This window comes from Electrona antarctica, assembly GCF_951216825.1.
Source record: "Electrona antarctica genome assembly, chromosome: 11".
Classification (NCBI taxonomy): domain Eukaryota; kingdom Metazoa; phylum Chordata; class Actinopteri; order Myctophiformes; family Myctophidae; genus Electrona; species Electrona antarctica.
Window position 1 is genome coordinate 43620245 of NC_136792.1, and position 13972 is coordinate 43634216.

The 13972-nt window shown below is 44.5% G+C and overlaps 1 protein-coding gene across 19 annotated transcripts in view; it reads left to right on the plus strand.

The window, feature by feature from the left end:
• kirrel3b (kirre like nephrin family adhesion molecule 3b) overlaps nt 1-13972 on the plus strand; it is a 310341-nt gene that overhangs the window by 205671 nt on the left and 90698 nt on the right. For 11 of the 19 annotated variants that reach the window (XM_079513465.1, XM_079513476.1, XM_079513477.1 and 8 more), the window contains exon 4: nt 10419-10588. In XM_079513465.1, coding sequence (XP_079369591.1) covers nt 10419-10588 — 170 coding nt within the window. The remainder of the gene's footprint in view (nt 1-10418; nt 10589-13972) is intronic. The other 8 variants (XM_079513479.1, XM_079513481.1, XM_079513482.1 and 5 more) reach the window with 1 other exon arrangement.

Consider the following 13972-nt stretch of genomic DNA (forward strand, 5'->3'; position numbering starts at 1 on the left):
CTGCCAGGTTTAAGGGGACTGCAGTCCCACTTGTGCAACCTACGTAAAAACAATGTATGCTCACACAGTACTAGAGGACAAAATGCTATTACAAAATGGCACCAAACCCACTCCTTCACCCATGCACTCTCTTCTACCCCTTCCTCCGCTCGCCTCACCCACCCTGCTCATCTCTCTCTTCTGCAACACAAAGGCTGTGGCGGCAGAGGCTCAGGTGTTAGAGCGGCCATCTTGTGGCTTTTTTACGACGACAAAGAGTAATTCACAGAACCTTCCAGAACCTGAAACTTCCCCGAAGTTGTGAAGTTCTGGAAGCTCACAATGTGTCGCAACGCAACACAAGAAACCCCCGAGAAACCCCCGCATTCAGTCTATAGGGCACTATATGCCCGTGGGGAATATGCAGAAGGTGAGGACGAGGAGGGGGCTGAGTTTGGATATGGCTGTGGAGCTGTTGGAGGGAGTTGGTGTTCCGTTATACCGCAGCACAGCCATGTGAAGTATACAGACGAGGAAACAGATGTTTGTACGTCTTTGTATTTGTATGCATGTGCTCGTGCGTTCTTTTCCTTTTTGTACTTTTTGCATTCACAAACATACTGTGCGTTTTAGGCGCCTACTGCCACAACTGATCCTCTAGCACGGCATTCACAGCTACATTCTGCTTCAATGCATCCAATAACCGGCTATTGTCTTTTATTTCTGTATTCATTCCTATAGACAGAGCACTGCAATGCAACAGGACTTCAGCTGTGACCAGATGTTTATACTGTCTACTGTGCAGTGTACTGAGTGGAGTATAATTTCATTACACTTTGCCAAACACATTTGTAAACTAGAAAAAGTGCTCCTCGGAGCACATGCAGGTCTCCAGCAGGTTTGTTGTGGGCGTGCATTGTTTGGTATTGAGTGAAGTAGCCGTCAATAGCCAAAGTTAATAGACAAAGACTTACAGTAGCTGGAACTTGTAGTGTGTTGTAAAGGATTTATTACGACAGGATCACAAATAAAAAGAAAATGTGTTTCACATAAAAAACTGGCCTCTTGATGGCGCTATAACTGTATGTTATACTTGTCCCGTATCCATGCATCCATGTTCCTGATGTGTGTCTCGTGAAGTCTGATTTAGCACTGCTGGCCTGCACCAGAAATAGCAGATATTCAAGCTCACAACCAAAGTCGTGGCCAAGACATGTTTTCAGCCTGTCTGTCCGTGTGTTCCAATCTCATGGACCCAATTGAACAGATTAGAAATCGCCTGGTTGTTAAAGATAAAGGTCATTGTGACCTTCACTATAGTATACCTTTTAAATCAATTTACTACACCTCACTGTGGTTGATCTTATCTGATGCTCTCTGTATTGTCTTAAGGCTGAACGATTGTCCACGGACAATTATGTTTCAGTTTTCAAGAGAGGCATGTTTTGTTAAGCTTTTTATTCTATTTGATCAATTACATTGCACAGTGCTAGGAATTACTATTCTCAACTCAATGTATGACCCTGCCGTGGGCAGAGGCCATGAAGAAAATATAAAATAAATTCACAGTCAAATGCAGGTCTGAAAATTCACAGAACTAATTTCCCTTGCTTGCCTTTTGTAAACTTTGGTACGCAAGTGTTCCAACCCTATGTCCAACTTTGAGAGTTTGTGTAAACACAAACTTTGTCCTAAGACAAACATTAAATGCCATTGACAATGAATGGCCAGCATTGAGTGTTACAAACATTGTGTAAACACAAACATTCAAGACGAAGGTGAGGACGCAAATTGATTGGCCAGAATGAGATGATGATGTGTGACGATAAGAGCGCCCCTCACTTCACACGGGGGTGATTTTTTATTTATTTATAATCAACTAAATAGATTCGTTTGTTAGCCACTTAACCCCTAGTGTCCAGATTCTGGGCATGTCATATAAGAGGCAAACATTCCGCAAAATTATGAAATCTACAATGTGTACACATTGTAAGCTTTTCGGCGAAAAGATTCGGTGTAGAGGGATAAATGGAGGCTACTACGTAGTATGTGGCTTTAAGTGTATAAATGTTTCACACCTGTACCATTGTACTTCCTGCTTTATCCACCTGTGTGACCAACACACACTTTCATAACCAGGGACAAATTAGCCATTGGGCCAGTGGGGCCGTGGCCCAGGGGCCCTTGGCTCTCAGGGGCCCTTCGGGGAAATTGGACCATGAGGTACTAGGTTTGACGCCGTGAAAAGGGCTCCTGGGCCCTTCATTGGCTGTTGATTTAGTTAAAAAGATGATAAAAAACACGGAAAAACACGACAATGTCACACTCACGCACACTATGGGGGCCCTGCAGATATTACCGGCCAAGGGGTCCTCGTGGGGGTTATTCCGTCCCTGTTCATACCTCAAACGAGACCACTCATTACCTCTCTGTCTCCTCCTGCTCCGCTCGCCCACCAAGGTGAGGCCGAGAGCCATCACTTATCACTCATGGATGAAATCGAGGAAGCTTGCAGGAGACATTTATCGCTGCCTCTTTCATTTCTTTTGTCTCATCTCATTCTAGCATCCAACTCTGTGCGTGCGTGCGTGCGTGCGTGCGTGCGTGCGTGCGTGCGTGCGTGCGTGCGTGCGTGCGTGCGTGCGTGCATCGGATAGACGAGACGGATAGACTCTATCCCAATGCGTGCAGGTATTTGTGCGTGCGGGTATGTGTGCGAGAGCAAAGAGCGTGCGTGTGTGCAGTGTGCATGTCATAGGATCCTGTGGCTTTCAAACAGGCGTAGGTGACAGCACTTGAAGAGGGCCTGTGATTTGGGCCAGTGAGCCACCATGTCTCTTGTATCCACCCACACACGGTATTTTCTCTCCACTCGCTTTTGTCTTCTGTTATTTATTTTTTTCCCCTCTATCTATCACAAACTCTGCAAGCTGTCGCCACGGCAGGCGGCCCGGCGCAGGCATTGTTCCGAAATAGACAGGCGAGTTGGGAGCCTTATTGTTGTTCAGGGCACGTTGACTGAAGCACGCCACTACAAACGCCAGCCGCCGCAACCCTACGTCTTCCCAGCTCCTTGTGAGGGGAGAGCTCTCTCTCTCGTTCATTCACCTCCAAATTGCATTTTGGCTCACAGCACATTGTAGCATGCCTTTGCTTGCGCTCATAAGAAGCCAGGGTCAGTGTGTGTGTGCGTGCGTGCGTGTGTGCGTGTGTGTGTGTGTGTGCGTGTGTGTGCTGTGTGCACGACTGCACGCGCAGCATGATGACATTGGCCTGGTTTAGGCAACACCCCTCAGCCACAGCAGTATAGGGCATGTCACACTTGCCGCACACTGAAATATTGACGATCTACAAGCTCACAATGTGTCATGCTACGATGCTGCTGTGAGCTTGTAGATCAGCCATTTTCAGGGCGCGACCCACTCACCAGACCAAAGTAGACTTCTCGGGCCAATTACAGCGCCTGACGTATGTTCCGTCGCAGGGCGGTGTTGCATGTCGAAAATGGCAGAGCTGCAAGATCACAACGCGTTGCGGATGCGCCGCGTTGTTGTGATGATGTGGGTCTGCTATGTTCGGCACGCCGCGGCACCGTCGTGCAACAACGTATGAAGCGTTCTCCTTAAGAATGGACGTTTTTTTCTGTGAACGTAACCATGTGATCCCTTTCTTTGTATCTTAGTTATGTACTCAACCTATTGGTTTTATACCTGTATATATGTTGTGTGTATCTTAGTTATGTACTCAACTTATTGGTTTTATACCTGTATATAATTTATGTTGTTTGTATGTCTGGCCTCGTGGGGAAAGATGGTGGGTGGGTGGGGAGGATTGGGAAAGGAGTTGTGGGAGAAAATATAAAAACAAGAGAGTTGTATTTTCTTTCTGTGAAACTTGCATAATATGATGTCATACTCTTTGAATAAAATGTGTTAAAAAAAAAAAAAAGAATGGACGGTTTCAGGGAGGTGTTTCTGGGCGAATTGAAACGTCTCGCGGGACAGAAGGCAGCTATCGCAGCTTTATAACCCTGGGCTTTTTATTTGGACCCTTTCCTTCTCGCAGGCGACAGACATACTGCATCACGCTGTTGGGTTAATTACACATCGATAAGCCTCAGTCTCGTTTATGGATATCTTTGATTATACACTAAAAGTAAATGATCTCACTGAAACCCAATACGTCTGACTTCACCATTTCTCTCTTCCACCAAGACGTACAGTACAGCGCTGCTAGGGGAAGCACTGGAGGTTTATGGCCATGCAGCAGCCATGTCTTGGAGCAGTACGGGTTTGGGAGAGAAACATGAAATGAACACAAAAACGTCTTATCTCAAATCTGCTGAGGTGATCCAAATTCCATTACATTCCAGCAGTGTTGAAATGAAACACGTACCGGCATCCCCTGGCTGAGGGCCAGGATTGGCTTATTTGAAATGTGACAGACAGGCCAGTAGGGGTTCTGCTTAGACTAGCCTCAGAGCATAAACATGTGAAATTATACCCATTGAGGTGTGACTTGCAAGAGGCCCTTTTTACTTTCAATGCAACTCCAAGAAATCCTTTAAGAAAAAACAACAAGTGAATTTTGTTTGTTGCTAACTTAAGTCTGCCACATGTATTACATTTAGATCTAAAAAACATAATGTGTTGTGTGATCTCTCAGCCAATCAGGTTCTGCATTATTGTGGCAGCGCTTAAAAAAATGCATTAGTCTGTCTATATGTGGCTTCAGTTAGGTGTTAGGGATAGGGTTAGTGCGCGCAAGTTGGACCAACGGGCCGCCGGAATAATGAGCCGTCTGGCTAATGACACGGCACCCTCACACCTCCATGCTTGTCCATGTGTGTATACATAAGGGAGGCTACGGTAAGTGTCCGTTTGTGAGAAGAGAAGATGGCATACTTGTATCCACCGTTGACAGGGTGGTGAGTGGAGCAGCAGCGGGGGCAATGAACAGCCAGCAAGTCCTGTAATTAACCCATGTAGGCCTGACGTCGAAATAAAAAAAACGTTCGCTCTGAAAGAATGTATACCTATTCAAAGATTTGTGCCGCATTTTTACGATTTTTCAAAAATAGCAGACCTACAAGTTCAAGCTCACTACTATGAGCTTGTAGATCTGCTATTTTTCAATAGCTAAAGTATAACAGAATGCTTGAAACACCAAAAGGGGTTCCCGCCCAAAATGGGTTAAAGAGGAGCGATCAATCCGAAGCGCTGACCAACCGTACTACTTATGCCAGATCCATCGTGTGGCTCCGGCAAAGTGCTAATTTAGAGCCATTAGGGGCTGCCGAGTTTGCAAACAGCTTGGTAATTATGACGGCTAGCTCAAGTTCGAGGCCTTAGCCTTTGTATATAACTGTCAGAACACGGTGTCAGTTGCAGTCGGGGTGACGGGGAGATCCCGGCAGAGTAGAAAGATCTCTTTAAGTTATGCTCAACTTTGTTTGCCCTCATGGTCACATTAATATTCAGGGGAGGCTGCCTGGGCTGGTGCCCAGGCCTTCCTCACAGGGCTGTGTTGTTTCTAGAACAGGCATAAGGCCATTTCCCCATGAGGAAAACTAAAGATGCACATGCTGAGTTAGCTCAGACATTCTTTTAGCTGTTATACTTGGGGAGAGGGGACGCTATCGTCTTTTAGCTGTTATACTTGGGGAGAGGGGACGCTATTCTTTTAGCTGTTATACTTGGGGAGAGGGGACGCTATCGTCTTTTAGCTGTTATACTTGGGGAGAGGGGACGCTATCGTCTTTTAGCTGTTATACTTGGGGAGAGGGGACGCTATCGTCTTTTAGCTGTTATACTTGGGGAGAGGGGACGCTATCGTCTTTTAGCTGTTATACTTGGGGAGAGGGGACGCTATTCTTTTAGCTGTTATACTTGGGGAGAGGGGACGCTATCGTCTTTTAGCTGTTATACTTGGGGAGAGGGGACGCTATCGTCTTTTAGCTGTTATACTTGGGGAGAGGGGACGCTATTCTTTTAGCTGTTATACTTGGGGAGAGGGGACGCTATCGTCTTTTAGCTGTTATACTTGGGGAGAGGGGACGCTATTCTTTTAGCTGTTATACTTGGGGAGAGGGGACGCTATTCTTTTAGCTGTTATACTTGGGGAGAGGGGACGCTATTCTTTTAGCTGTTATACTTGGGGAGAGGGGACGCTATTCTTTTAGCTGTTATACTTGGGGAGAGGGGACGCTATTCTTTTAGCTGTTATACTTGGGGAGAGGGGACGCTATTCTTTTAGCTGTTATACTTGGGGAGAGGGGACGCTATTCTTTTAGCTGTTATACTTGGGGAGAGGGGACGCTATTCTTTTAGCTGGTATACTTGGGGAGAGGGGACGCTATTCTTTTAGCTGGTATACTTGGGGAGAGGGGACGCTATCGTCTTGACAAGTATCCCCCCTACCAAGTCTGCCAGGAAGGACAGGCTTCCATGTGTACTGTATATGGTCAATTGCATCTCAGAACTGCCATTCTTGTTTTGTTTTGATGCGGGGCACTCTCTCTTTTCATCTCTAGACCATTTTGACCTGAGATCAGATTCTAAAAATGTCTTCTACATCCTGACAGTTTTCTGAAAAAGCTATGTTTCTATGTCAGTCGTTCTTCGATTTTTCAAAAATAGCAGATCTACAAGCTCGTAGCGCGCCACTCGGTGGCACGCTATGAGCTTGTAGATCTGCTATTTTTCAATAGCTAAAGCATAACATAATGCTAACACCAAAAGGGGTTCCCGCCCAGAATGGGCTAGACAATGAAAGTTTGCAAAGGGCATCTGCGTCTGTGACAAGCAGCACATTGTAAACCTGTGGAAATTGTCAATCCACATGCTGCTGCCGTCACCTTTGCGTTGACAGAGATGCGTGACACATGGAGGAAATAAGGAAACCAAGCAAAGGGAGGCTGTCTAGCATGTATAGCGGAGGCAGCCAAGCGCGTCCCTCTTTTACACGGTTTGCCGCATGCTGCTGCTGGTGGGCAACCCTCCAGAGACCACCGACTGAAATATAGCGACAGAGCCCATCTGCATAATCTACCAACAACCGTTCTGTCTATAGAAGGATTCCACGGGTGCATTAAATTTTAACCTTACGCCGCACATCCCCCACCCCCACCCCCCCGCCCACCACAATTTCTCCTCCTCCAGAGGGAGAACGTATTGCTGATTTAAAACCAGACAATTAAGTGTATTACGGGTCAAAATGAAGCCACGGAGAGAGCTGTTGAGACAGTGTGTGGGCGTAAACTCTGGCAAAGTCTCATCAAGTCATTGGCTGATTCACTTCTTGGCCTTCACAGTGAGTCCATGGACCGGAGACCTTGATGTGGTGGAGAGAGAGAGAGAGAGAGGAGAGAGAGGAGAGAGAGGAGAGAGAAGAGAGGAGAGAGAGAGAGAGAGAGAGAGAACCCATTTAACTGGAATGCACAGTAAAGGGCTCATAATTTCACCTTCGCTATTTATGACAAGGTATAGTCAATGGCAGGCAAAAAACCACCCCCTCCTCTCTTTCATGGGCTTATACCACTCATACCGGTAGGTGCCACCATCAGTCACATGCTGTTAGGCTCTCAGAGACTACCCTAACCAGTGAATATTTCCATCCAATTTGTCCCATCGGAAATAATAGGCGCTTTACGTATGCCTCGCATGCTTGACATTTAATTAATGTTTCAGCATTGTGGGCGAGTGAGTGAGTGAGCGAGCGAGTGCTGACAGCAAGCCAATAACACTGGATCTCTCCAATCAATTGTCACAATGCCATCATTGCTCCTGACATGTTCTCTTGCTCTTTTTCCCCCAGTGGAAGAGTCACACAGTCGCGAGCCTTTTCATAGTTTTTACAGTCATTTGCATACAGTTCAGTTAATTCTATTCTTAGAGTGAGCATAAACTAATGCAGTTTTCTTGACTGATCAGACAGAACAGTCAACTGTTGTTTGATCTGCTACTGTGCCGACCTGACTATTCTTCTGCCTTTCTCGTTGAATTTTAATGAAGACCAGATTAAAGAGCATTGGAACAATGCACAAGATACAGTATATGTAGATAACACAGCATTTCAAACTCAAACAGCTTTACTAGAGATATCCAAACAGGCCACAATAAGTGGGTATCATTTGTAAAATAGGGACCATTCTCTGCAAGCTAACTAGTCCAAGCACTTTCATTTACAATTTACAATTTAGGCATTTAGCAGACACTCTAAATCCAGCGCGATTCACAGTAAGCAAGAACAAAACATGGTAATACATCAAATATACAAAAATAGTCATCATTTCATTATCATACGTAAGCTAAGAACCTAACAGTGGAATATCTATATAATGAAACTATGGGTATACACTAAGGCTAGGCCCCTCCCACTGGACCATGCCAATCCTGTTTGAATACTCAACAAACCAGTTAACTTTACCCACATAATAATTCAGGTAGTTTATTTACAAAAACCCACAGGTGATATGGTCCAGTAGGTTATAGCAACCAACCATGCTCCCTTTGAGACAGGCACTATAAAAGGCCTGATCCTACATTGCCCATGTAGTGTAGGCAGTACCTATAAAACTCGTCTAAGAGAACACTTTTTGGAAGAAATAGAGGATCGACATACATATACCAGGTTAGAGCTATGGGCCACCATGGAGAGCAGGCACACTTAATCCATTGAGACCTGGAACGCATCCATGTCACGTTAGCGTTTAACCACATTAACCATTAACCCATTTTGGGGCGGGAACCCGTTTTGGTGTTTTAAACATTATGTTATAATTTAGCTATTGAAAAATATCAGATCTACAAACTCATAGCGCGCCACCGAGTGGCGCGCTACGAACTTGTAGGTCTGATATTTTTGAAAAATCGTTAAAATGTGCCTCAAATCTTTCAGAAAATTGTCATGATTTAGAAAACTTTTTTTTTTTAATTTCGACGTCAGGCCTGAATGGGTTAAGAAAAACAAGTGGAAACACTAAACTAGGCAAGAAAGCAGAGCATTGATGATAATGAAATTCAATGAAAAGTCTAAAAGCACAATACCACTTGTCAAACCCCAATTATGCCCATGCAGAAAGTACAGGGATCTCATTAACAGCCTTATTTATCTCTGCTCAGTTGTTAAAAGTACAATACCGTATGCCTTATTCCTCCCTTCTTGCTTGTATTAATTGATGCTGGCAGCAGACAGACCGCTGTACTCCTGCCAGTCTTACCTCCTATCATGACACTGGTGCAGGTGAACATGACAGATGCTGATAGCCCTTAATTTGTATCTCGCCCCAGATCTGCACTGTAATGAGCGCGGAGGCCAATCAATAATTCACTGCTGTCGGCATGAAAACAGGGTGATTAGCACGTGGGTAAAAGTAGGAAGAGGAGCGTAATCACTCACTTGTGTACACACCACTGTGCGTGCGTGCGTGCGTGCGTGCGTGCGTGCGTGCGTGCGTGCGTGGTGGTGGTGGTGGTGGTGGTGGTGTTGGGGCAGAATCTACAGTACAGATTAACATCATTGTGATAAAAATCACAATATGTTTTGGATTGCATATGCAAATGTATCCTTGCTATACCATTACCTAAGATCATCGGGGTTTCGGGTCTCACAACATCATACCCCAGCCGGGGCGATCAAGTCCCAATTTACGTCCCAGTATGGCTACCCCCGATCAGTCCCATTATTGTGATAAAAATCACAATATGTTTTGGATTACATTTTACATTACATATGCAAATGATATCCTTGCTACACCATTACCTACTTGGAACAAATGACCACAGATTGCTGAGATTTGGGATTTTAGGAGAGAGGAGGAGAAAACATACTTCATTAATTTACTACAGAATTACACTTTTAACTCTTGGCAGCATCACTGTTCTCATTTCACTGTTGAGTGATGCAAGATTTATGTACCTGGTTCCGCGCCAGTGTCTCGCACACCGAAAATAGCAGATCTACAAGCTCACAATGTGTCGCCCTGCGACACATTGTGAGCTTGTAGATCTGCCAATTGCAGTGCAAGACACCGGCGTACAACTAAGTATAACTCAGGCTAGAGGAGGTTATGTTCCATTCAGCCAAACCCCTGCAGGTACCATTTGTAATTAGCTTTGTCTTATCGAGGTCATCACAGCTCTTTCTATTCAGCAGTGTGCTGGATATGCAATATCCTTGGCTAGTATCTCCATTCATTTGCTATTTCATTTAAAAAATATTATATAACCATATTATATACTTACATAATAGCTCACCTTGATTACGACTATATATGTTTTTCATCAATAGCTCACATTTTCCCTTTATAGTGAATTTCACGTTGTTCTATTGTGCTTGTTAATAATCCATTAAAACACATTCATTGACCTCTGTGGTTGGCTAAAGTATTCAATTTACTTTCCCCCTCCCCTCCCCTCTCTTCTCGTCTGCACCCACAGTTCCCCCAGAGGACCCGGTGATAAGCGGGGGGCCTGTGGTGAGCTTGAGAGCCGGAGACCCCCTGAATCTGACCTGCCATGCCGACAACGCCAAGCCGGCCGCCTCCATCATCTGGATCCGCAACGGAGAGGTCCTCAATGGGGCCATGTACTCCAAGGTAGGCATAGAGGTGTGTGTCATTCCCAGGTTTGGACTACTAGGCATGGGGATGGGAAAGGGAAGGAAGGAGTGAGGTGGGGCGTGGGGTGCATGGTAGGGGTGGGACGATATGGGTTCCTCACGATACGATATATATCGCAATATTAGGCCCTCGATAACGATAATATCACGATATTCGATATATTGCGATATTTGCGATATATCGATATATTGTATGAAATTTCATCAACGATATATCACGATATCTGCAACTACAAAATACTTGGAACTGAAAAAATGCAGCATTTTGTATTCCCACAAAGCTGTTTGGAGACTTTGGACAAATCACCATCCAGTAATTCAGTACTTCTGGTTGCTGTGGAATCTGAGTGGGATTTGCTTTATTTTAGCTGTCATTTCCTCCTTTTCTAAACATGTTGTTCATCACTTCATTATGAACAACATTTCAAATTTCAAAAATGTTCCCGATATCGATATTTTAATAATCAATATCGATTATTTATCGCGGGAGGACGTATCGATATATATCGCCATATCAATATTTCAGCACACCCCTAGTGCATGGGTGGGTTTTGTGAGATGATATTTCATGAGATGATGTGTTGTGTTTTATAAGATGGTGTTCAAAGCAGACGTGACAGAAATACATCTCTGGGAAATCGCCAGGACAGTATCAGGAGCATAATACTATGCTGAATGAGGAATGACAGTCTCTTCAACCAGGCCTTGAACTCCAGGGCAGGCACTGACGCGTGGGTCATTTTGCATGTATGATTCAGACGGTCATTGAGCTGGTTCAGATCTGGAGTGACATAGCAGGACCTAGTACAGATACGGAAGGAACTTATTTTCACAGATCACGAACATTATAAGTTACCAATCACTGTGGAGCAGAGTTCCGGAGCCCAGACAACATTCCAGTGATCGTGAGAGGAGAGAAGTGCCAGTCCACAAACTAGGGAGAGTGGATGGCGACAGATGGTAGTAACACAGATTTGAATTTGCTTGCATTAAAAGACAGACTGAGCTACGGGGGAAAAGGTTTTACTTTTCTAAAATGTCTGCTACAAGTAATACAGGTTTAAGATCTGATAAAACGACAGAAAAATAGACCACAGTATTTGCTCGTTTTTCCCCTTCCTTTCACCTGAGTTTTTCATACTGTTGTTATCCACTTTGCGAGGGCTAGGCATTCATCAGATGTGTCAGTGTGATTGCCTGAACCATTGTTAGGCTTTTGCCTCAGCGTTCAGGCTGCTCTTCTGATTAAAATGAAATCCAGGGTGTGCCTAGGATTTCTAAGCGATGTTTCTCCTTTTTGCCCAGAGAATACGTCAACCCAGACAACCAGATGGTGAGATCATGAAAGTGTCACAGACTTTTTTCGCTGTGCCTTTTCCAGACAGTCTCTTGTGTGTCGCTCTCTTCTTCAGTGCCATGTGATGTCTTCTCAGTGTTCCGACCTATAATAAAACCTTATGTGACCTTTCGCATGCATAATTTTCTGAACCTTTTTCATGGCACATTATGATACTCGATAACAGTTTCTTCGTGTATCAACCACTCCGCCGCACACATACCGCCACCCGACATTTACTGCATTCCTGTTACATTACTCTTCCACTGCAGGCAGGGTCGTTCCGAAAATGCGGTTTTCAGCCATCATAAGATGATAAGATATCACAAACATGCTCTGGCATGTAACAGTTTGAGAGACTGATGTTTGGTGTTACAGCATAGTTGCACATACAACAAGCCTAGCCCCTTAGATAGAACTTTATGTAGACTTAGATAGTATTTTAAACAGACTTATAGCGTGTTACGTAGACAGCTCTAGAATTTCATTTTATGTAGTCATAGCACTTTATAGTACACATGTATAATATATTATATAGTATAGTATGTATAGTTTACATAGATACTCCACTGTTACGTTCTTAGTTTACGCATGATTCATGATCACTTTTTATATATGTGATGTATGCCATGTTTTTGTTATTGCTTAATGTAAATCGCTCTGGATTAAGAGCGTCTGCTAAATGCCTAAATTGTAAATTCTAAGCCCCATACCTAGTGAAAATAGTCCAACTGACAAACTTATTTCCGGCTGGCCATTGCTGGCCAGCCGGAAATAAGTTTGTCAGTTGTCAGTGCCAACCTTTTTCATGGCACATTATGATACTCAATGACAGTTTCTTCATGTATCAACCACTCCGCCGCACACATACCGCCACCAATACCGGCTATAAATATTGCCAACGTGTTCTGAACGCCAGACCCCACCCACTCAGTCATCTGCTAAATACATTTGCCCACCAACAACTCCGGCTCGCTCTGTCAGTCTCAAAGCACTGAAGAATGTTTTCAGTGCTTTGAGTGTTGTACAGCCGAATGTTGTACAATGTTGTAAGCAGAGGTTTTAAAACCGATGACATGCCGCCATCTGGTGGCTAAACACGGTGGTGTTGCCAGAATCCTTTTGACAGCTGTGAACTCCTTCATTGAACCAGAAGTGATCGTGTGATGACACATAGTCTATGCCGTCTTCTCTCAGTGTAAAAACAATGGTTTTGTACTCGCGAGATCGGATTAAAAAAATAATAATAATACATTGCATGGATGCACCTGGGTTTGTTTGATCCGTGACGCGTCAATGGGACGTGTGCGTGCCTGCGTGTTGCTGACGTGTGTTGGAACTGTTGCAGGTACTGTTATAGGTACCAAGTACAAAGTTTCTTTCAATCCCTCATATCTCTCTCATATCCCCGGACGGGTATGGACTAGTAATAAATAACACTGTGGCTTTTGCAGTACTGATGGACGATTGCCTGCAGGATCGATGCAGGATAAGGGCCTTTTCAAAATCACTGTACAGCATCATCAACGTGTGACCCCATTCCACTGACATTGACCCTCCAAGCCTCCGCAGCCACCTTCTGTTCCCATTTCAAAAACGAGCACAAAGCAGAGTATCCTCTTTAGATCGCTAATAACGGCCTCCCCCGATTTCCACTCTTTCTACGTGCTGTCTTGTTCCATTATCTGTCTTTTTCCAAAGGGCAGATGAATGCCATTGATTGGGGCCAGGATTCACGTCGGATGCGGGGACATCCAAGGGGTATAACTGGACCCTTTTGGGTCTGTACAGTATAACTCTCAGAGTATACAAACGAAACGGGTCCATTTGGTTCCCTTTGTACTGTTTCAGAGTTAAATAAACACTGAAGATGTTACAGTGTAGACTTAAGGGTCCCAGAGCTGAAATGGAATGGAGGTCTGACTATGCCCGTGGCCTGCCGCCTAATGCATATGAAACTAGGGGGATGTTTGAAATGAAAGAGGTTGAGAATCACTAGCATAAAGGCATTGGCAGAGGTGGATGAAGGGCCTGCTT